Below are 24,494 nucleotides of genomic sequence, written 5' to 3' on the forward strand. Positions count from 1 at the left end.
CTCATGCAGGTGCTGAGCTCAACCGCTTAGGTCCCCAAAGTATTTTGGGTCCTCAACACAGAGCTTTTGCAAACCAACTTTTGGCAACTGGACCTCAACAACACACACCTGCATTTACAAACCCCCAAGCCTTGAGAGTCTGACCCCTGGGCAAGAGTGTTGCAAGACGCAGAGATGGTTAAAGCAGCTCTGCTGTTGCCCACAGTACTTTTGCGTTGATGAGGCAGCGAGCAGAGAAAGTGCCAACATCTTCGCCAGCGTACTCCTCTGCAAAGGCGCTAGCTAGGCCCCGGGATGCAGCCCAGCCGGGAGGAGCCGGCTCCTTTCCTCCTCCGCCAGCCGCCGCCGCCATTCCACCGATCGGTCAGCAAGCGGCGCCAGATTTCGATGATTCACGCCGAGCCGGCGAGGAGGCACGCGCGCGCACACACACAGCCCGACACTTACACAAGCGCACACAAAGCGGCTGGGCGAAGCTGGAGCGGGGCTCCGACGCCGAGCCAGCGGGGAACGGCGGCGCAAAGCCAGGCGGAACGGGTGGCAGCGCGCGGAGGACGGTAAAGCCCTCAGGCCGAAGGTGAGTGCGCCTGGAATAGCTCGGCAGGGAAACTTGCAGGCTGCTTCTCGCGCCGCCCTCGAAAGGTGCTGGCGGCAGCCGCGTCTCCCTCAGAGCGTCCTTTGCTTCCCTCAGCTCGAGGGGCGGCTGCTTTCCTTTGGGGAGGAGGCGCGGGGAGGGGCTCCCAAGGTAGGTCAAGCCCGTGAGGAGAATCCCTACTTCTGCCACTCAAACTTTCCCGGGAACCCGCCGCCCTCCCCTCCCCTCCCAGTAGGACTGCTGCTGCCTTGGCAGTTTTGGTTCCATCTCGAGGTTCCTCTGACGGAGCGCCCTGTGCGGTGGAGCTGCTCAGAAGACCATCAGCTGCGTCTCCCATCAAATGCGTGGCTCACCCGCCTCCCTTGCCCCTCCTAGAGCTATTAAGCCGCTGTGTTTTGAACGCTTGCCTTTTTCTTTTTCTTGTGGACTGATTGACTGAGACAGGTATTTGTCCCTGTTCTCCTCCCCCCCCCCACCTCCTCACCACCTCTCTTCTCTTCCTGCTTTCTCCCTCTCCCAACCACCCCGCACCCCGTTTTGCAGATGCATAGGATATTGGCCATAGTTGTTTGGTGTTTTCTGCAAGTGGAAGGCAGGCATCCAGAAATCATCCCCGGGAGCAGCAACAATGGCAATTTCTTGGACAATGACAAATGGCTGAGCACTGTTTCCCAATACGACAAAGATAAATATTGGAATAAGTTCAGAGATGTAAGTACTCCTGCTTTTCCCCCTCCAAGCTGGTCCTTAGAGATCCCCCCCCCCCTTGCTAGGGACTGTCTGATGGTTCAGGTGTGTTGTTTTGGTGGGGTCAGAGGGATGGGTATATCTTTTAGTATATATCAATGGTTGCTGTAAATTTGGAAGAAGATCCTCATCCTTTAAGTTCAGCTGTGTTTCAGTCTTCTTACTATTAGTATTCTGTATATGTTTGGTTAAGGACTCATTTTCTTGGTCTTCAGTTTCTCCTTAGGGCATAACTTTCAGAGAACTTTCTGTGTGCCTGTGTTAAGAGATTAGTTGCTGTTAAATGCAACCTTCTAGGGGGAGGGGGGAGGATGCAAAACTATTTACCCACTCAAGCCACAAGGTGGTAAACACCTGAAGCTTTCTTCATGCACATGTGGCAGGAAACCAAAGCAGAAGATTCTATTATCTCAGTTCTGCTCTCAGGGGTATTTGTTATGGTGTCTGTATTTCTCTGCCTTGGCATACTAAACATTCAGGAATGATTTCAGCTAACATTGTTACTCCAGTTTATGGATTGTGCTGAAACTTCATGCATTTGTATGGGTAGGGAAAATGTATTTCATAAGCAAAACTTTAGGGAAAATGAACACTTCGAGAAATAATTCCATTGTGGTTAACCTCCCCAGGATCAGTAAAGGGGGGGGGGATGTAATGGCTTTGTTACTAAGGCTAGGTATTTGAGAAGCTTCATGTAACCCATTTAGAAATGTCTAAATGAATATTGTGGTAAGCCATTAACAGATACCATTCCCTTGCAGTTGGTATAAGCAAGGGCATTCTGCCAAGTGGATTGTAGGGAGATGGCTGGGAAGAATTGGTCACCTGGTGTTCTAAAAACAATGAGGCAGATTCACAGCAACATTTATCTGCTTATGTCAGGCCTTATGGGAAAAATAAGACCAGATTCTTAAAAAGATGGCATTTACTTGACTATGACTATTACAATCTGTTATTTACTGCAAGCAGTTCTCCAATTGAGTAAAGCCTCAGTTCAGTCCCATTGATGCTATTTTCATTTTTATTCAACTTCCTTATATATATATTAAAATTCTAAGTATGCATTGAACCATCAGTGATAAAGGTATTTAAGGTGGAGGAGGTGTTATGATTCAGTTAATGTTTCTGACTGAAGAAGGATTGATCTTTATGGCCAAAGTCAACAGGAATTTTGCTATTGAATCTAGTGGGTTTGACTTGCAGCCTTTTTAAGAATTTTATTTAATAAGTTAAAGCATGCAGTGAAAGAGTTGCCTTTTCCAGCCTCTGAGCGGACTCTCCAGGAGATGGCAAAAGATTCTCCACATCTGCTCATTTCAAACCACCACTATGCTTGGCCTGTGGTTGCTAACTGGCAAGGGGGGTGGGAGTGTGGTCTTTATCTGCCCCCTTAAGAAAGAAATGCAGAAAAGAGAAAATTATACTTTCCATGGTATGAAATTAAATAGATTTAGCAGTATGTAGGAATCAGCAAGAGATAGCAGTATAGCTAATGGACTAAGTCCAAAAGTTGGCATCCCTTTGCTTAGCACACATCAAGTATACTAGTAAGGAATACAGGTATATTTTGCAGCAAATATGGGGAAGGAGATAAGCAAGGTGTGTAACACATGGATGCTACATTTACCTGTTTACATATTTATTGACCATCTATTAACAGCACTCTTGGAGTGGCTTGCAGGTGGTTCAAAACAACCTAACATTTAAAGAAGTTATAACACAAACATCAGTACGGAAACCAGCACAAAGTATTTGAAAAATATTCCTTCCACATACTTGATAAATCAGCCTTGCAAATAAGTCCACAGCAGTTCCTAGTCTATTAACCTACCTGCTCAATAATGCCATATAAGTAATTATTTTATGGCACAACCATAGCCTTCCAGTGTGAGGGGTCAGGTGGGGGTTATTCCAATTAATGGCTTATCCACTTGTCCTGCTCCTCCTCCCACCCTCCAGGGGAAACTGCTCTTTAGTGCTCAGTTGGAGTAAATGGCAATTTGGTTTTTCTCTGGATTGAGACTTGTTTGGTTTTAGCACTGAAGAGCTGATTTTTCTCTGGGAAAGGAGCAGGGCAAGGGGAAAACCACTCAGATCTATGCCTAGAAAGTGTGGTTCAAACAGAAAACTGCTTGAACCAGTCCTTTCTAGGCATGGGACAAGCAGAAGGACGATGGAATGAGTAGAAGTGTGAATGAGCCCTTCGCTAACAAAATTATTACCTACTTGATCATCTTGTCACAATTTTTATTTGCCATAGCATAGGTGAATAGGCAGGTGGGCTAGTCTTGATGAAACTTTCTAGTTACTACATTTTATGTATTCCCACTGTGATTTTTGAAGACCAAAAGCACATTTAAGAGTTGGTGTGGTTTAGGGGATGCGAGTGAGTTGGGAAGTTGACCTGATTGGGTTCAACTCATTGTTTAGATTGGATTTGGATGTTTGAATTTTTCTTTTAAGTAAAATTACAAACTGATTTTTGAAGTTTCCTCTGTTTCCAAAGTGGTTTGTTGTAAGCTGGCCGAGAAACACAAACACAAAATGTATTTTGCTTTGCATCTCATTTTTTAAAATATATCTTTCATTATTCTTCTCCACACCTCGTAGAGGAATATACAGTAGTTTTGGCTGTTTGATTGGTCCAGTGTGCTGTGCTTGAAGAGAGCTATTTATTTAATATGACCCATTTTCCTCAGAGATGAAAGGAGGTAGCAAAGGCATACTCTGCTATGACATTTGGGCCATTGAAATGAGCATTACCCGGAGCAGCTCTAACTCATGTCATTGGGCCTAGCACACCAGAAAACCGGTAGATTGTTTCTTAGAATGTCAGGAGAAGATTGCTCACCAGTCATCATCCTTCTTCTTGAAGAGAAGTGCACATTATTCAAATTCTGCATGGCATATATCTTTCAAAGAAGATTTGAGTGCCTCAACTCTGGCAGTAGTAATGCTGTCAAAAGATTATTTATCAAAAGACAGGAAAACATTAGGGTTTAGTATGTAGGTGAATGGCCCTGTGTGTACTAAATCTTAAAGCCATATAAATAATTAACATACATGCTTCTTTCATGACTTGGATATTTGGTGTTTTGAGCTACCATTTGGGGAATGCACTTCGTCAGAATAAGAAACTTAAGTTGCCAAACTAGATGTGCTGAGAGGTGTTTTTGCTTCAGTGAATGCCCTTCCATGAAAACCGATGTTTTTCCCGATCCTATGAGCCAGCACATTTGCTTACCTCTGCCCCCAAGGCAACAAAATGTACTTTGGTGCAGTAGAAGAGAAAGGAAGAGCAAGCCATCTCAGATCCCTGTGGAACGTTGCTTGCCCCTCAGGAATGGTTAACTAAATTTCATAAGGGATGTTTACACATTGCATTCAGCGAGTGTACAATCTCAGTATGCAGATTGTTGAGCTGTAGATTTGTTCATGCAGTTATTTGCATGTAATGCTTAACAAGTGCACAGTCTGTGTATCTGGGTAAATAATACCTGTACAAACCAGCAGGCTGCCCACTCTTTTACTTAAATGCTTGTGCATATGTAGAAAAGGTTTGTACCTAGGTTCAAGGTAACATGTGAACAAACCCATGGCTTACCATTATCTGCTAAAAGTCATAGCCATCTCTTTTTACTATCCTTTTAGTCTAGGCCTGTGAATTTTAATTATCCCACCACAATTGCAGTACTGTAAATAAAACCACAGTTTGTAAAAAAGCACCAGGGTTCCAGTATGAGTTGTAATATAGGATGCATTATGCCTGAGCAGGGAACTGCAACAAAAGTAGGGACCAGGGGTCATGAATGCTGGTCACTCTCCAAGCATGAATGCTGGTCACTCTCCAAGCATCCCTGTCTCCAACCTTGAGGAGGAAGGTCTGAAGGGTGTTTCTATCATCAGTGCTTTTACACACACACACACACACACACACACACATACACACACACACACTTCCCTCTCAGAAATAAAGGGAGGACTCTCTCACCAGATAGCAGGATGTGCATTGCTTTTCTTCTCTTGTGTCTTAAAGGCATTTTGTCATTAGACTGGGGAGTCTACTTCAGTTGCCTGGGCTCCACCATACCTCTGTCTTGCCTCAGCATTCTAGGATGAAAACATTGATATCCAGTAAGGATGATGTTAATAAAAACATACATATCCTGCAAGGGGATATTGGCTAAGAGGGCAGTTTAGCACAGCAGTACACCTCACCCCCAACCCGCCATCGCCAGCCAGAATCCAGAGCTTTCCACTTTCCCATACTGGCACTTTGTGTTAACTTCCCCTGTTTGGATCAGTGGACTTTTCTCCTAGGATATGGAGAAGGAATGGTGTTTGTTACCACTTTTTTTAGTTTAGAGTGTATGTGATCCATTTCCATTGAGTTCCAGACCCTCCAAGTGTCCCTATTTTCCCTGGAAAGTCCCAGATTTACAGAAGCCATCCCGGTTTCTTATTTGATCCCGGAATGTCCTGCTTTTCCTTAGGACATCCCTATTTCCATCAGAGAAATGTTGGAGGGTCTGGAGTTCTGGTGGATCAGAATAAAAAAAATACCCTTCCATGCCAAAATTTAGCGGAGTAGAACCCATTCATACTTTCAAGAGAGAGCATCATGTTTTATTTTGAAGGCCACTTCCTTGAATATAATAACTCAATGGTCAGCAATCCAGATCAGATACATTTGGCTTCAAAATAGGAGAGCAACTCATGGCAGGAAATCTAAATCAATAGTACAGCAATGCTTTAGCAGGAGTGATAATAGGCTTCTCCATTCGCTTTGTGCTCATAAGTCAGTATTTGATAAATCAATTTGGAATAATGAATTTTAATCCAGGGAACACATATTCTGCCACTTGTATATGCAAGAGCTAAGAAAATATTTAGACAGAGAATATTTCTAGCTTCCAAATATAAAAACAATTGGGGAGTCTTAGAGCATGCATTAAGAAAGGTGTCATGGTCAGTGCAAAACTGAAAAGCTTGAGTGATAACAGCAGAAACCTTGCAAATGTGTCAGTTTAGTCACATGTATTCAGATATTTGAAGATAAAATAGTCTAGGTTTGTATTTGCTTTATAATGCTTATATAGAATAAAGAATATGTTTGGCACAAGTTTTTAACCCAGTAATCATTAGCAGTGAAGATGTAAATGACCTACTGAGATCATTAGGATTTTTTTTTATTTTTAAAGCAGTTGGATTGCAGCCACAGAGGTCCAAGCAGTCAAATGATTATGTATTATGCCTGCATACAGATATTTTTCATATCTATATTTCCTGCTGCTAGGCTATTGACATGGCAAAAAAAAGTGTTTCTTCATATTGCAATGTTTGAAAGTAGAAAATACATTGGGTGCAATGGCTTTCAGGGAGCTTTCTTTTATACAATGAGAAACATTGAACTGAATTATGAACAATTACAGTTATAGAACTGGAAAGGGTTATCTCTATATTTGCCAGTATGTTTTTAAGATAGTTTTCATCAGCTTGGGCTGCATTTTTAAAAAATATGCCCATGTTTCAAATTTGTCTGTCATCTTAGAAAAAAAGTTATAGTTTGCTTTCTGGATGTTGGTTATAGGTACCAAAAATAGCCAAGCTGCAGGGAACTATAATGATGTTGAGATCGTTCTATCTTCATGTTGAGGATGGAGAAAGAAAAAGAAATATTTCAGCTTTTGGTGAATTGTTGGGTAAAATAAAATGAAGAAACTTGACAAACTTTATATGGAAGATGGATGCCTTCAAGGATGAAAAGGGGCAAATGGGCAAATTAGATCTTAGCCAGATGTGCTTGAGATGTGAATTGTTTTTAGATTGATGAAATCCTAAACCCTTGTTAAATAAGCAGCCTCTGGGCAAAATTCTCTTTTTCAGTAACACTGGCAAAACCTAAACAGAAATGAAACAGTATTGCCAAAAGCACTTCTGTGTATCTCCTCATTAAAAAGTTGATAAGAGACAAAACAGGTTTGGAAAACAGACCCACATTCTAGTATACAACAGTGTAGCTGTGGGTTTGTATAGCTATAAAAGAGTCAGCTTTTGAAAGTACACTACTCTATTGGGACTTGATGCTGCTCTCCTGCCATGTATTTGTGAAGAGACCATTTGATGTAGCAGCTGCAATATTAGGTTCAAGTATGAGAAACTTAAATTCATATCCCTGGAGAGCAATGAAGTTCCAGTGATGGTTATAATAAGTCACTTTCTTATTCTAAGGACCTTTCTGGTCTTTTAAAGAGGCCCTGATACTGTCTAGTTTTGTGGAAAATAAGCTTCCAAACAAAAAACAAACACTCCACCCTTCAGGGCCATCTACACTGGCTGCCCTTCTTCTGGGTAGATGTTCTGCCTCACTTGCAGTTACATAAAGAATAAATCAGACTGGTAACCTCTTGCTTAGGGACGCAGGTGGCGCTGTGGGTTAAAGCCTCAGCGCCTAGGACTTGCCGATTGAAAGGTCGGCGGTTCGAATCCCTGCGGCGGGGTGCGCTCCCGCTGCTCGGTCCCAGCGCCTGCCAACCTAGCAGTTCGAAAGCACCTCCGGGTGCAAGTAGATAAATAGGGACCGCTTACCAGCGGGAAGGTAAACGGCATTTCCGTGTGCGGCTCTGGCTCGCCAGATGCAGCTTTGTCACGCTGGCCACGTGACCCGGACGTGTCTCCGGACAGCGCTGGCCCCTGGCCTCTTAAGTGAGATGGGCGCACAACCCCAGAGTCTGTCAAGACTGGCCCGTACGGGCAGGGGTACCTTTACCTTTACCTTTAACCTCTTGCTGAACATATAATCCTGTGTCATCCTGGTTTCTCTTTTCCTCTGCTCCCTTTGCTGACCTTTGTTCTTAATTTAGATTGTAAGTTCCTTGGGGCTGGAACTTACCATCTTCATTTGTTACTCTGTAATGTTCCATGAAAAAAACAGGTGGCAAAATATTATAGAACCAAGAAGTAATATGAGGCTGGGGCTTAGTGTAGCTTGGGGACATCCCCAAGCTGTGCTAGTTCCCACTTTGCATGATCCATTGACCCCCTAGCTGAGAGGAGAATTGATGGTATTATTACTTCCTAACTTTGCTGAATGCATCGAAACATATAAAACAGGTATAGCAAAACAAGGGAATGCCTGCAGGCTGAACTGATTTCCACCTTGCATGTGACAGGGCTTGCTTTTTCTGTAGATTATCGGAGGTGGGGTAAATTTAGAGATCAGTTCAGAACCCAAAACTAACATCCGGAAGGATTCAGGGAACCAGAGTAGAAATTTCAGTAAATGGGATGCGGAAAGGGAAAGCAGTACATCATAAAAATTAAAAACCAAACACTGCAAGCATTTATGAGATGTTAGCATCCATCTGTCTTGAGAGACAATGGGGTGTGCCTCGGGGGTGAACTCCAACTGCTATGTTAGCAGCACCAAAGTGATCTCCCTGTTGTGCAAGCTTGGGCAGTGTGTATGGAGGTCCTGGGTTGATGTCCAAAGGAAAGCAGAGCAATAAGTTTGCCACCAACCTGGCTGCAGGAGAAGGAGACATACAAGGTGCCATCCAACTGTTTTAGGGACTCTACTCCAGATTTGTGTAGGGTTTACTCCTTAGCCTTTTCTTCTCCTGAAGATATCCAGGAAGGCAGCAAAGGTTTAGGATCAGAATTTTCCTTCTCTTAGAAGGCTACCTTCCCAGGCTGACAAGCTTCATCTGCCCCCCCTTCCCTCTACAGTCCATGCAGAAATTGACTGTTGGACTCACTGTTGATCTAAGCTGCTCAATCTTCCAGAGCCTGTTTTCACATTCATGGGAAGTCCATAACTCGCCGAGGGTTTGAGATCCATCGGCTACCCTCGCCTGGTTTAGCCAACTTGTTTAAGCCCTTTCCTGGGGTGTAGGTGTGTTGAATGGTGATAACTTATAGAAGACACAAGTGAGAGCTGAGTGCAGGGTGAGTACCAAAGGTGGACAAACTACCCCAGAAGGAGCACGATGTGTCCCCTACCACAGGTACTACCCCTCCCCTAACCATCCCATAAACCCCATAGTTTATGAACATGCATGATCTCATCTCAACTTGCAAGCTAAGTAGGGTGCTTGGATGGGAGAAAACCTGAGAATACTGGGTGCTGTATGCTTTTATCTCATGAAATGTATGTGTTATATAATCTTGTTAATTAATTTGATCTAGTTTTAAATGACCTAATAACAAAGTTACTGTTTGTCCAGGATGATATAAAGCAGAATTTGGTATGCTACCTATACTTTTCAAGATATCGTATAGTTAGCATACCAAACACTGCATATCTAATTTATTTTTTATATATACCCCTTCTCTCAATTATTTCCTAGACATTATACTCACCATGTTGTTAACCAGTGTATCTAAACCTTGATTTCAGTTTTACCAAATTACTTGCCCCTTAAATTCCTGAATATTGTCACTTCTTTGTTATTGCTTGAAGAACTTTGTTCTGCCAGTCTGACATTTTAAAAACTGAATGTTCATTTGAGCAGGGTTGCTATTCCATAGTGGGATTCAAGGGCAAGTGGCGTTTTAAGAGGCAGCTTATAGTTAAAATAATTCCTAAAGTTGTGCAGCAGAGGCTTTGTCAGGGAGGCATCTTGGGTTAGTAGACCAGTCTTTTATCTGTCACCGAAGCTGTTTGGTTTGTAATCCATTGTAGCAGAAAATCAGTCTCATTAAATGGGCGCAAGTGACTTAAATTAATTTTGTGGAATCCTATTCATATCTACTCAGAAGTAAGTACTACTGAGTTCAGTTGAACCTACTACTCTTAGGTAAGTGTATAGTATCGCAGCCTTAGTTTACTTAATGATCTACAGTAAGCACCATAAATTCACCCCGCTCCTTCAACTTATTGAGCCCTTCCTCTGTGTTTTCTCAGAATGCACACATTTTAACATGGGTATGAAAACTTTTTCTTCTGTATTTCTCCCAGGCTAGGACTCTGGAGAGTAAGACAGCAGATGATAGATGTATAAAAATGTCCATGGTAGTGTAAACACTGAAGTCAGTTCAACTGTCTCCTTGTTCTGTGTGCTTGCTATATGCTTGTAGCGGGGTAAGAAGAGGACAGCAAAAAACTTTTGAGAGGCATTTGCAATAATATTGTGTTGTATCCAGCTGTACTATTATATGCCCAGAACAACTTTTGCAAGGGCAGTGGAACTTTCCCTCCATCTCTTGCCCCTTCATTCACCCAAAAATTCTCTCTGCGGTTTTACCCAACCTATGGAGCAGAGTCCAGGGGGAGCAGAGGGAGGGGGTGTTACTTTGTGCTTGCAGAAGTCATTCTGTGCACAAAATGATTTAGTTTGGATAAAAGCCAACATTATCACAGCACTATTGGGCAATATGTATTTATATACAATCTTACATTTTTGGCCTGCTGTCTGAAATTGTCCTGTAAATAATTTGAGATTGCAATGAAAACCACAAATCTCTGTTTTGTTAGTTTGGGGATATGTTCTTACAGAAGATTCCAAAGCAAACTCTTAGTAGCACCTTTTTTGCTAACAGAAGCACATGAATAATCCCCACACAATCAAGATTTTATAACTTGGGTATCCCAAGTGATAGCCAGCTTTCCCAAACCTATTATACTCAGAACATCCTGACCTGTATAAGAATTCTATTACTTTTCTAGTGCTCTCATATGTACCAGGATGCAATATACTGTCGCTTAGATTTCATTGAAGCTTTGCAAAGCTTATTCATTGTGCTATGCAAACACTTTGGTGTAGCTATAAGTAATAATCATAAAACATAGAAAAGAGATTGCCTTGTAAAGATAAGAAAATGAAAGATAATAACAAAATGAAATTGAGAATAACATTTTCAGTGAAGGTGTGCATTCCGTCTTCCAAATGTAATTGAATTAGACTTGGGAAACCTTGTTTCATGCATGCTTATCCAACTTTCTTCTCTTCCTCAACATAAGAAAAAATAGTTACGGTGAAAACTGGGACCTCCTGTTATAACACCTAGGGGGGAACCTCTGATGAAGCTCATGACCCAGAGTGTGTTTGTAAATCCACCTAGGCTTTTTGGAGCTTGGGTTTTAATTCTCATGTAGATAAAGTTCCCATACTGTGGTTTAGCTATGCTCAGTGGAAACAAAACAATGCCAAACCAAAACTAATGAATCTGGACTGCTTTCACCAACCGTAGATAAGATTAAGCTCAATTTAAAGTTTGGATGACATGCTAAATTGTGGTTAATCTAAATGGAAAGAGAAGCTCTTGAATTCATTGCCACATGGCAGTTGTTGTCCATCACATCACGTTGATGTTTAAGCTTCATTCTGGATAGATGAAATCAGATATAATTACATTTTTGTAATTTTATCACTATATTATATGTTCATACTTTTTGGAGAGGGTTAAAGATGCATTTCATTATTGTGCACATGTTAGTAGTACTTTACATAAGTTTTTTGCTATTTCCAAATTCTAAATTCAAATGTGGATTTGCAAATCCTTCTTTCTCTTATCAATATGACCCAGGCCTCCGTAGCTTCTGAGTGCTATCCAACTAACATGTCCCATCAGTGCAAGAATGTCCCTTTCTGCAATGGAACTCCCCTTTCACTCCTTGCAAGCCCCACACCCTTGCCAAAGGTGTTCTGGAGGGTGAGGGGTAGCAAGCAAAACAAAAGATTGCAAAACTTGAACATGAGTTCTTTTGCATGCAAACCATGTTCTCAGTGGCTGAGCTATATTCACACCCCCTACAATGAACTAGTGTCCCAGTTGAAACTGAAATGACAGCTTCTCATTTCTAAGGCATACTTTCTTGATTAGGGACATTCCCATGGAATTCTGTATTAAACCTGAATATTTGCTCAATATTTTAACAGCAAGGCTTCTTTATATTATCTGATCCTTTGTAAGCTTAATATCACAGATGTATCAACCTGATGCCTTGCTCATCCTCATTGTTCTGTCCTCATCTGCTGCTTTTTATATAATTGGCCACAGAGGACCTTGTTTTAGCTTTCTGCTCTCCATTATGCTTATCATGCTATTATTGAATGACTTTCAAGGTAAAGTCTTGTACAGGTTTTTCCCCCTTCAAAGATAACTGTTGGTTTCATCATTTAGTTGTTAAAGAGCATATAGAATTCAGCTTTATATAGCTGGTACATAGAAGTAGTTTTAAAAGCTGCTTAACTTGTCATCCACCAAGGTGAGCATGACTAGCTAGTTAGTTGTCCCTCAGGTTTCTTAAGCCTGACTCATTTAAACTTAGAAGTCAGGCATTTAGAATTGCTGTTCCCATGCTGTGGGACACTGTTCCAGTAGACATTCAGCGGGCATCCTCACAGCTGACTTTCAGGTGTTTTTTGATGACTTTTCTTTATGCCAACAGGCCTAATTATTTGTTTAAATTTTCTTAAATCAAGCTTAATGACTTAATGATATTTTGTATTGTTTTCATATTTTATGTTCCATTGTATTTGTGATTGCTGTGCATTGCCTTGACATTTTATGAATGGCAAGTTTTAACTATTTCTTGTTTTTGATGCCTGCATGAGACCATGGAAACAGGTCAAACACCCAACAGGTCATGATACATAGCTAGTGGGATGCATTTGGCTTCTTTCCATACTTCAAATTGAAGAATAGGGTACTAGGAATTGCATCCAAGAGAAGGCAAACGTCTGCATAGCATATTCTAAGGCCCAGCTGCTACAAGCTGAATTTTGCATATATAATTAATGCTGATATGCATTAATTCTTTCTGTAATCTGTAGGTGATAATTATAAAGCGCTTTGATCATAAGATGTACCTTTTAAATAATATGTATTGAATCATTAGTTTTAATTTCAGTACATGCTTTTTCAGTACAGTATATTGGCCAATTAAAACTTGTCCTGGAAAAGTAGAGCTTTTTCACTTTTCCACTTCTGTAATAAAGCACTGGATGATCACTGGAAAAGCAGTGTGTAGTATTATTATCCCATGTGTCTTTGTAATTATATGTGTGGAAGTAGTTTCCCTTTTTTGTTTGGTGTACAACTTAATCATCAATGAGCAAATACCTGCAAAATAACTAATTTTCTTCAAATATTTTGACAGTTCACATCGCTTTCATTGTACATTGGTTCATTACCCAAATATCAGGGTGTATGTGTATAGCTATTTCAAAATCTTCAACACTTAAACCAGGCATTTCACACAGCATGAGGATCACCTGATCTAATCCTTAATAGTTTTCCTCCAGTTCTTATGTATTCCATACTGAAGTTCAGTGAAGTGGGCACACTGTATTTATTAGTTTTATACTGCAGTTTAAGATTGCAAACCACAAATAGCTCATTCTGGAATGATCCCAAGGAGTTAATTTGGAATACACCAGAGAAGAAATATATTGTGCCTTCCAAGTGACATTTAGTTTGGTCTCCCTTGTGTTTCTGAAAAATGTGAAACCTTACAGGGACTACTCTTCTTATTTCTATCTGTCCCAAAACTGAAACATCAGCAGGAGATGTACAAAACCATGCTAATCAAACCAGCCCACTTGCAGAGGTAGACTGACTAGTCTCTGCCTAACTCTCCCAACATCTGTGTCTACTGCACAAACTGTTACGTTGGCATTCAGTAAGTCCAGTTGCTTTCATCTGCAGTTTTATTTCTCTACAGATTGAAGAGGATGCTTCACTGCTACCATTTTAGATCCACAGTTGTATATAACTCTGTGCTGAGCTTTCACAATGATGATTATTCCAAATTTTGTAGAAACCACTAAATTTGAAGGAGAGCTGTGTGTGTCATAAATTAGTTTTCTACATTTAATTTTATAGCCATGTGTAGGAATCCTGTGCAGTTACTTGGACACATTACTACATATACAAAACTTAAGAATGTACTATTAACAATAACTCATAATTTCCCTTTTTTCAATGATGGGTAGCATAAACATGTTTTAAATAACTAGAAATTATCTAAATTAGAAGTTTTTGAAAACCAAACATTTCTATTAACTGTTGCTACTTCACCACCCTCTTACAAATTACTGTGTTTGTACATTGGTCCCTTTACGATATGGTTTCTTTTAAAGAACTTGAATTTTTCAATAATGCACCCTTTTTCCTGCCTGGCTTTGATGCCACAAGGAGCTGTCCAGTGCTGAATAATTCTACAAGCACCTCATTGAGTTACTGAGGAAAGCCAGATTGTACAGGGTGAGTCTTTTTAAAAGAGGCCCCGTGGAACATGTGTACTCTGTATCCACGGGGCCTCTTTTAAAGGACTCACCCTGTATTACCAGAAGAGTGCTTTAATGTAGGAAAGGTAACCCAGTCACTGACTCCTAGGTATAATTAGCATTGTCCTTGGTATCCCCCAACCCACTACCATGTAGGAGCGCCTTAAGCAATATTTTGCTGAATGCATGTCAAACATCACAGTTTTATCATGTCGTCTCTCTCTAGGAGAGCTGCACAGCAGCAAACAACTTTAATATTAGTCCCCTCTCATTCTGTCTTGCCTGCCTAGGCTTCACTTTAAATGGAGAACTGCAAGTCTATTTGTGGAAGGAGCACATGTTAAATTACTTAACATTTTTGCTGAGGTAGTGGCAAAAGTTTGTTACATTTGTAATCAGAAATGGAACAGATGGCAAAGTCCTAGTTTTACCCACTAAACATTCCAATAATACATACTTAGTTTATCTTGCTTAGGTTTATACAAAGACAAAACAGTGCTTTAAAACAGATACAAAGTACTAAAAGAAATACTTTTGGCTAATTGACTGAGCAAGCCAGATCAATGTGCATAAAATATACTGCCTTGTATAAACCACCGTACTGGCAGGGTGATGAGAATTCACACTGTGAGGGTGGGAGGGGAGAAGCAGTAAGGATATAGATGCTGAGGGCTAGGATCTAAGAAGCATTGGGAGGGACAGAGGTATTCAAAGCCGAATAACTCATCCTTTTTCTGCTTGTCAACTTCCAACTTATGCTAAGTTTTCCTCACAATCGTGACAACTAGAAAATTGAGCAACCCAAATTTTATTTATTTGACTTTTACTATATTTGCTTATTGGAAAGTGATACTTTTTTGTCAATTTTGAAATTCTTAACAGTTTCAGAAAAATTGGGATTGTATATCTGATGTTGAAAACATGTTAATAGTGCCATTATTTGGCCAACCTTTAGCCAAAAGTTGTTACTTTTGTGTAATGCAGAATAGCAAAAGTTTTCAGTTTGGTCTTGCTTTATCAGTGATATATTATAATGTGTTTACTTCCTCCTTTTGGGAAAACAAAAACAAAAACATTTATTCTCATCTTTCCTGTCTTCACATTAGCTCTTCAAAGCCAGGAGATGTGTGAAGGAGTTTTGTAAGCATTTCACAGTGATACTAGTTCTACATAGAAAGCCAGAGGGCAAAACAAAGTGGTTTCTTTTGGTCCATGTAATCTACTTAGAAAGCAGTTGTAGCCTTACGGGCACAATCACAAGGGTCTATGTCAGCTACTGTTCAGGAAGATAAGATTTTAGATGCAAAAGCTGTGTAGTGATTAGTTGTGAGATGGTCCTTTGTACAAATTTCAAATGGGAAAAAATGAGTTTTTCCTCCCTTCTGTGTGAGAAGGAGAACCACTCTAAAGTACTCTATTTCTCTAATCTAACAGATATATTATTTTTATATCCTGAAGAGACTCGATGGATTATTGCATCCTGTCCTATATTGCCAGGATCAGTTGGTTTTATTTTTCCAATTTCTTCTTGGTTCACAATCAGATGGCTTCATAAAAAGCCAAAGATAAACGACATTTTGGATGCTTATCTTGTAAGATAGCTTATATTTATCTTCAGGCTACAATGAATAGAGCATTCTGATAAAAACATAGCAGTCATGTTTTATACTGTGCTTTCATTCCTTGGACTTCTAATGGATAGGGAGAGAGAAATGATTCTGACAAAACAGGGATGGCATCTTCAGGTATATACAATTAGAACTTCTAAGTGTATAGTATATATCTCACTTCCAGAGAAGTAATATTTTGTGATGCAGGCCTCTGTTCTGCATGTTGAACTGTAAATTTTGATGCTACATTGCAGACAACATCTTCTGTGTGCCACTAGTAATGTCCTGTATCTCTTCACAACCAGAATCACAAGAAATGCAGAAGCAGAAATATAAGAGTTACAGTGTTGGGCAAGAACAAAGTTATTCTATCTCCTAGGACAAATTGTTGGAAATAGTGGTCAGGGATGGTGAGAGTTGTAGCCAGCAACATCTGGAGAGCATCAGTTGCCCTATCCTCCTCATGAGGAATCAAAGTTAAAAAGAAATACCACATACTTTAGATAGCAGCTGAGAAGTTCAGCTCAGCTTTAAGAGTTTTGTGAAGTCTTTTAAAGTAACAAACAGTCCATGACAAATTGCTCTAGTTTTGCATGGTGTTCATTTTTGTCTTTTATAAACATATCGGTTTATTTTATTGAGCTTGCAGAACTGGTGAATAAGTGAACTGATTCTTGTTAATTCGCTTTTTGTGTATGCATTAAAAATAAGTTTGAAATAATAAGAAATAGCTGCTTAGATGTTTTATCACACTGGCTAGGCTCTCTGTGAACACCAGAACTAAGCCTGTGAGCTAGTGACTTTTTTCATACCCACTCAATATAGGAATGGGCATATTTCTGCAGTATGGTAAGAGTAGCCCTAGATTGTATCCTACTAAATTAGTCGTGTTCATTAATTTCATTGTGTCTACTCTGAGTAGGATTTCTGAATTGCAAGGACTGTGTCTTGGAGTTTTCAATTGTTCTCTCTAGCCTGGGATCCTATGCACAGTAACAGCTAAGAGCAGTTTCCAAGTAGGCATGCAAGACTTGTGTTATAGCTACCCTCTTCTCAAATTTTTATTACTTGCTATTTTCTCATGAAGCATGAACTTGTACATGTTGAAATAGGGGTCCAAAGCTAGGGAACTAATACTGGCACAAGTACTATATGAATATATTGCATATATCATATAGTCCTAAGTGAAGCCAATCCCTGCCAAAAGCAGGGTTGGCAGTCAGAGTTGAATTTAAATTTGGTGTCAAATGCAAACCCTGCTTTAAACAGGAATCTTAGCAGCCCTACCTTGGTTTCAAGTCATGGCTGCAGTTGAAGAAAGGAAGAATCAGCAGTGCTCTTAGTGTTTGAAATTTGCCACCTGACATCTCATGACATCAGGTGATTAGGTGGCCCTGCCCACCTATCAAAAGTGGCCTGTGGCGTGTGGGTCAGATCTCCCCTCTGACCTGTACACTGGCACCAAGGATTGATTCAGATATTCTTGAAATCACTTCTCCACATTTCCTTTTCTTACTACACAGATAGGCAACTGTGAAGCACAACATCATCTCTTTCTTTTGGGTTATGTTAGCTAGAAGCGCATTTGGAGCAAAAAAATTGAAAAGCCTTTTCACATCTGAGTGTCCAGCACAGAGTTCCTCTTGGCTATATACAGTCAGTTACAGACCTAGGAATTCCCAGTATCATGACCCTTTTATCGATCACCATACTTCATGTTATTAGTTTAGTCTGTTTGTGAACAAAGAACACTTTGCTAAAGGCTAGAAGGCAGGGTTTGTTTGAGAGTTGCTGAGAATACCAGGTTTTTTAAAAGCTGGCTTCCCCTCTCAGTTCTTTTTCTTTCTGTGCTTTTACTTTGCTCTCTTCCTTCTTCAGACATTGACAAGGCCATCTGAGCTCATGTATCGCTGTGGGCTAGACTTTAAACTGCTTCATGAGTCAAGTACTTTCAAGTTAATAGTCGTTAACTTAAACGCCTTCTGCACTATTTGGGAAGACAGCATAATCGTTTCAACACACTTTTAGTCCTGTGGTAACTCTCAGTTGTACAATTGCATTCTAAATGTTTTCATTTGCTACTTTGCAACTTATCCAAGCTCTGAGCAACCTTAATCTTAGGGCACACATTTTCAAGCAATCTGTTGGCAAGTTCATATTTTAAGAGGACAACCATTGCACTGAAATATTTTCAACTGTCTGCTGTTCTGGAAGTTTCTTATACATTTAAATGGTCATTTCCCTTAAATACAAAAATCAAGGTGGGTACTACAAATGGATGTAAATCATGTTGCAGTGTGAAGAGGAAAGAATAGTGCATTCCATATTCAGTCTCTATATTTCTTTTCGTACAGAAACAATCTCTACATGTATGTAACAGTGTACAACATGCTGATGGAAGGAAAGGGCAAGTCTGAAGTGAACTTGAGAATTAGATTAAAGTTTGCTTCAGATCCATGATCTAGAAAATGGCTGCATGATTTCTGTTCTCATCCTGAAGCAAAGTTCTTAACCCAAGGTACTATTTCTGGGTTAGCAGAGTCTGTAACCTGAAGCGTATGTAACCTGAAGCGTATGTAACCCGAGGTACCACTGTAGTTTAATAATGGATGTGTTAACAATGTATAAAAACTTGTAAATCACATATAGCTCCTTTGGGAGGGCATTCCAGAGCCAAGTCCCACCATTGAAAAGGATGTATAGAGGACTTGAGGATTTTATTCTTAAAACTAATTTTCTAATATTTAAGCTACTGTTATTGGCCATAAAGATCAAGAGAGACATCTTCAAAAGTGCACCATCCATCAGACTCAGATTAAATTCAGGGAGCTAGAGGTCCAACAAATTAAATTGTAATTTATAAGCATCTGTATCTGCCCTTTAGTTTCACCCAGATCTCCCAGCACACCTGTCCTTCTAAGAGCAAAAGTGCATGTTGTGATCACTGGTTGATTTTCGTTTCACACCCACTCAATACCCTAAAGCAGGTCTTGCCATTACATACATTTTTTTTCAGGCAAGTTCCTATAAATGTTCAACAAAGGCCTCCAGTTCATGTTAGCAAAAAGCTGTGTCCCCTGGAATTCATATTACATTGTCTGGGGAACTTGCAGTGTGTTATAAAGGACTCTGATGAGGATGAAGTTCAGGCTGCTTACTCAAAGGGAGAACCATCAGTATCATACTTGGGGACCTCCTGGCCACAATGCCACCTTCCTCTGATTCAGACGATGAAGACTCTGCAACACCTGTCTCCCCCACCCTTGCAGAAGTAAAGTACTGCAGATTAAAGCCCCTGAACCTCTCAACTCCTCTAGCAGGTAGAGCCTACCACACTCCAGGTCTGGTCAGCCTACACAAAGCTTCAGAATCTCTGTATCAAGCTTCATCTGCCATTTCCAGGCACTACTTGCTATAATGGAACTATCACTCACCTGTCACCAATGCAGTAAGAAGGACATGATTCATTGTGTATCCATTGAACTTTCTTTGATGCTTCCTTTCTGTGGGCATTCTACTAGGTGGTAATGATATGTGTATATTTCAGAATAAAGTTGATAATGAGAGAGAACACAAAAGGAAGCATTTGTTGTTCTAAAAGCATCAATCAAGAAAATATTAGGTGTAGCTTTTTAAAAGCTCTAGGTAGCCTTGAAATAATTTGGAAGTTTATGATATATGCCAAATGCCAATATTATACAAGACCCACTTTTTATTTCTGAAGACAGAGAGGGAGAGTGATTGGCATCCTAATGAGAGTTGAGCTCTCTTATCTCTTGCAGCCCTGTGTACACTGCTGGAACTGGGACATATGCTTTAAAGAGATGTCTCATATTTTGAAGGGCATTCCTGTTAACAGAAAAACAGTGCACCATAAAATATTCTGGTTTCCTCTTATTTCAGAAAGCAGCTACTCTGTTGCAGCTCATCAAATATTTGTGCCATAGATATCCATGTTGTAAAATGTTTTGTTCACATTTTAAGCATTTAGCTCAACAATAAATCATGTCTGTATGAAAGGGAAGTGGCACCTGGTTGAACATTCCACAGGAATACTGAACCAGCAAGGGCTTGAACAAGTAAAATTCCAAAAGTGTATTCATAGTGCTGGTGAAGGTGGGTAGTTGTTGCCATCCTAGGTAATATCATCTGATTAGTGCTGGAATTGTTGCTCTGGTAGTCATTTTACATTCTTCCACCTGAGCAGAACCCTATTTAGAAGATGTGTTATCAGCACTTTGTTGTTGGGGTGCAGCCTTTAAGAGGATTACCCCATAGCAATTTGGAAATGCCCTTGTTGAGCCTTTAGTTTTTGTAGAGTCAGCTGTGGTTCTGAAAATCCTAGATGAGGTCTTCCATTTCTATCCTTCTATACTATACTATGCTGTGCTGTAGTTTACTATACTATACTATATATACTAATACTACACTGTACTGTACTGTACTATACACATGAAAAGACCAAAGCAAAAAACAGTATAAGTGCAATATGCTTTTATTTTATTATCTCTCTGTTTTCTAAGATCCCTTACTTTGTTTCCTTAGTTTCCACTGTTCTCTCTTAGAGGCATTTTGGTAGTTGACTTGAAAAACAGAATCCTCTCTCAAAGAAAAACACCTTTCAGCTTGTTTACAGTGGGAATTAATGGTTCTTAAACACACACACACTTTTTTCCCTTTTTTGACTTCTTTTAAAATGAGCCAACATTGTAACATCAGTTGAGTCATTCTCTGAGTCACATAACTAATCTTTGTTCAGCAAAGCTATTTACAGTACTTGTTTTACAGTATTTGTCTCACTTGGCAAGAGCAGTAATAGGGCTCTTATTTAATGGTGCATGGCAGTGGTTTTCAACCAGTGTGCTGTGGAACCGTGGGGTTCCTTGAATGATGGTCAGGGATGCCACGGGCAACACTGACCTCTGTCTCTGGCAGGCGAGGGAGCCCAGCCAGCCAGTCCACCAGCCCTTGCTGTTGGGAATGGACAGACAAGTCCCAGGCCCCTGTGGGGCATTGTGAGGAAGCACCTTTCTTTGGGGTGTGAGGTATTTTAAGTTTTTAAAGAATCCAAGAGAGCCCCTCGGAACTCTGCAGGCAGTGTTCTAGAAACATTGTAAGGTCTATTGCATGGGTAGGCAAACTAAGGCCTGGAGGCCAGTTCCAGCCCAATCACCTTCTAAATCTGGCCTGCGGACAGTAAAAACACAATCAGTGTGTTTTTACATGAGTAGAATATGTCCTTTTATTAAAAATTCATCTCTGGGTTATTTGTGGGGCATAGGAATTCGTTATTTTTCCCCCTTTTCAAAATATAGTCCGGCCCCCACAAGGTCTGAGGGATAGTGGACCAGCCCCCTGCTGAAAAAGTTTGCTGACCCCTGGTCTATTGGGAAACTTGTAAAGGTCCATTCATTGATAAAAACAACCACCAGAAGGAAAGGCTGGTGTGGATTTTAAAGGAAAAATACAAACAAGAACACACACTACTTGCCCACCTCTTAATTATTTTAAGGGAGGAAAGAAACAAATCTCCTCTCCCCCACCTTAAAGGACCATGGATGAAAATTTATCTGTTTTACTTCCCTGACAAAAAGATTATTGGCCTATTTGTCTGCAATTTGGCAGGCTTAATTGATTGGGGAAGGGTTCCTGTGTCCTTAAATTTCACTGACTTTGGTCAAAATGTGGAAATGTATTAGCTATATTTAGATTCCTCATTATAGTGAATGGAAAAACACAGCTTGTCTTGTACAAAGAGGCTCAGAACTGATGCGGAGAGAGCATGGAGTGACTCAGAACCAGAATGGAATTTTTAAAAAGTACACAGGTGGAGGTCATATTGGGCACACTCCTAGTATACACAGTTTAGCAAAGGTGTGCTTACAAACTCTAATGCAACTGGCACTTCTTTAATTAGTCTTGGGCTGCAATTGGTTATTTTGGTTTTTTACTAAGAGCAAAATGTGGATACCTGATTAAGATGCCATACGTACCAGTTTATGCAAATAACACCTCATGTGAACTGTTTTCAAAATTTTATCTCTCTTCACATAAAATTAAGTCAGTTTTATAAAACCATTTATTTGAAATATGGCAAACCTTATGTGATACATTTCTAATTCTAAGTTCATGCGATCAGAGTGGCTTAACATATAAATACAGTCATTAAGAAGGTGGAACTAGACTAGTAAATTTCTGATCGGCTGCATTGGCCACTGACATTAGAGATGCAGCAGATCTCATGATTGGGCCAAACACCCATTTTAGGATTTTCTAAGATGGAAGACATGCATCTGAAGCTTTTACTGGTTTCATATACCCCCCTTCCCTGAATAGGTGAGACTTCACTCTGTCCTTGTGTTCCTAAAACCATCTGATCAGGAAACCAAGGATACTGTCTCTCAGAATCTCTCTTCTGCAAGGAATTTTGCACATGCACTGAAACCCAAAAGTCAACTGGAAAATGATGCCACCATTCCTTCCTTTTAACTTAAATGGGCTGAGAAGCCCTGCGGGGACTGGTCAATTCCATTTCACTAAATATATCCCATGATGGCTTTTCTATGGACTGAAGTGTCACATATATTCAGTCCAGCAGCATTTCAGTGCACAAAAATGAGATATGGAGAACAACCTGACTAGATCACAAGGCAGCCTAGAATGAACCGAGTGAAAAATATTACTTATTACTGAGTAATTCTAAAGTCAGAAAATGAAGCAAGCGGATATTTTTCTCACTGCAACATATTTCAAGGCAGCACACTGAAATGGTAATACATATTGGCCCTAAATAACCTTTGCCGTGGAAGTTTCCACAGTGCATTGCAAGATATATTCAGTCCTATTGTACGTGCATAGGATGAAGGCATTTTTAATGACTGAAGAAAGAGCTTGCTAGCTTTTTCATGAACCTTTTTGTGTGGTATATGAACATGCAGAGATCTGCTGCTGCACTGCTTTTGTTTTATTTGAACATATTATATGCAAAGTTATATTTCATCTGGTTGAAAAGTTGTATGGAAAGAATATGACAAACGGCAAGAACTGAGACATGGCTTTGAAACTGTGCTCTGCAACTTAAATGACAAGGAAGTTGAAGGTGTGCTAAAGGAGGATAGGGAGATTGCTGATAAGCTGAATGAATTCTCTGCACCTATCCTCACAGCAGAAGATATTAAACTGTTCAGGCTGTTAAAACAAAAAAGGGGGAGAGAAAGAAAAAAGAAATTGCAAAAGGAAAGGAACAGAGTGAATAGGTAGTAAAATGGCAAATGCTGTTCATTGTAAACAAGTGTAAAGTGATACATGTGCTTGGGGTTGGGAGGGTGTTAATTTCACATACAAACTCACAGGGTCTGAACTGATGACAACTGATGAAGAATGAGACCTTGGGGTTGTGGTGGATAGATGGATGAAGATGTTGACGATGTGTGTGCAGCTGCAAAAAGAAAAGGCAAAGTCCATGCTAGGAATCATTAGGAAAGTAATTAGAAACAAAACTGCCTGTATCTTAAGGCATTATACAAATCCATTGTTCAACTCCATTTGAAATACCGTGTACAGTTCTGATCTCTTCTCCTCAAAAAGAATATTGTAGAGTTGGAAAAGGTTCACGAAAGAGTAACCAGCAAGGGGACGGAGAAACTTCTCTGTGAGGAAAGGTTGGGGCTTTGTAGTTTAGAGAAAAGGAGAATAAGAGGAAACAGAAGTGTACAATATTTAGCATGACATGGAGAAAGTAGTAAGAGAAAACACTAGAACTCCTGGACATCCAGTGAAGCTGAGTGTTGGAAGATTCAAGACAGACAAAAGAAAGTACTTATTCACGCAGTGCCTAGTTAAACTGCAATTTGCTTCCACAAGAGGTAATGATGGTTTCCAAGCTGGATAACTTTAAAATATGATTCGACAAACTGATGGAGCATAAAGCTATCAGTGGCTGCTAGTCATGATACAGCCAGAGGAACATGCATTTGAATGCAAGTTACTGGAAATGGAAGGATGTAAGAGTACTGTTGTAGTCAGGTTCTGCTTCCAGGCTTCCCTTGGGTTTCTGGTTGGCCAATCTGAGAACAGAATTCTGGACCAGGTGGGCCTCTCACCTGATACAGCAGGGCTAACCATATGTTCTTATTTGCCATGATTCCACTCTGAGCTGACCGATGTCTAAAAGTATATCTGGGTGGGGGAAGGGGAAATGGAAATATGAATATCCTAAATGTCAAATGCAATGTTTCATTTAGAATTCTGTGTATGTTCCGGAGTTAGTATGACCCTGTTTTTAATCTGTATTAAACCCCAAAGCAAGAT

At 40.2% G+C, this 24,494-nt stretch overlaps 1 protein-coding gene across 1 annotated transcript in view; it reads left to right on the forward strand.

The window, feature by feature from the left end:
* The first annotated feature begins 279 nt into the window (after nucleotides 1-279).
* Nucleotides 280-24,494, forward strand: part of SPOCK1 (SPARC (osteonectin), cwcv and kazal like domains proteoglycan 1) — a 396,972-nt gene continuing 372,757 nt past the window's right edge. Inside the window, 3 exon segments of the mRNA XM_079968135.1 lie at nucleotides 280-423; nucleotides 425-577; nucleotides 1,139-1,306. Coding sequence (XP_079824261.1) covers nucleotides 295-423; nucleotides 425-577; nucleotides 1,139-1,306 — 450 coding nt within the window. The 5' untranslated portion in view covers nucleotides 280-294.

The sequence above is a fragment of the Podarcis cretensis genome (assembly GCF_951804945.1).
Source record: "Podarcis cretensis genome assembly, chromosome: 2".
In the NCBI taxonomy this organism is placed as follows: Eukaryota; Metazoa; Chordata; class Lepidosauria; order Squamata; family Lacertidae; genus Podarcis; species Podarcis cretensis.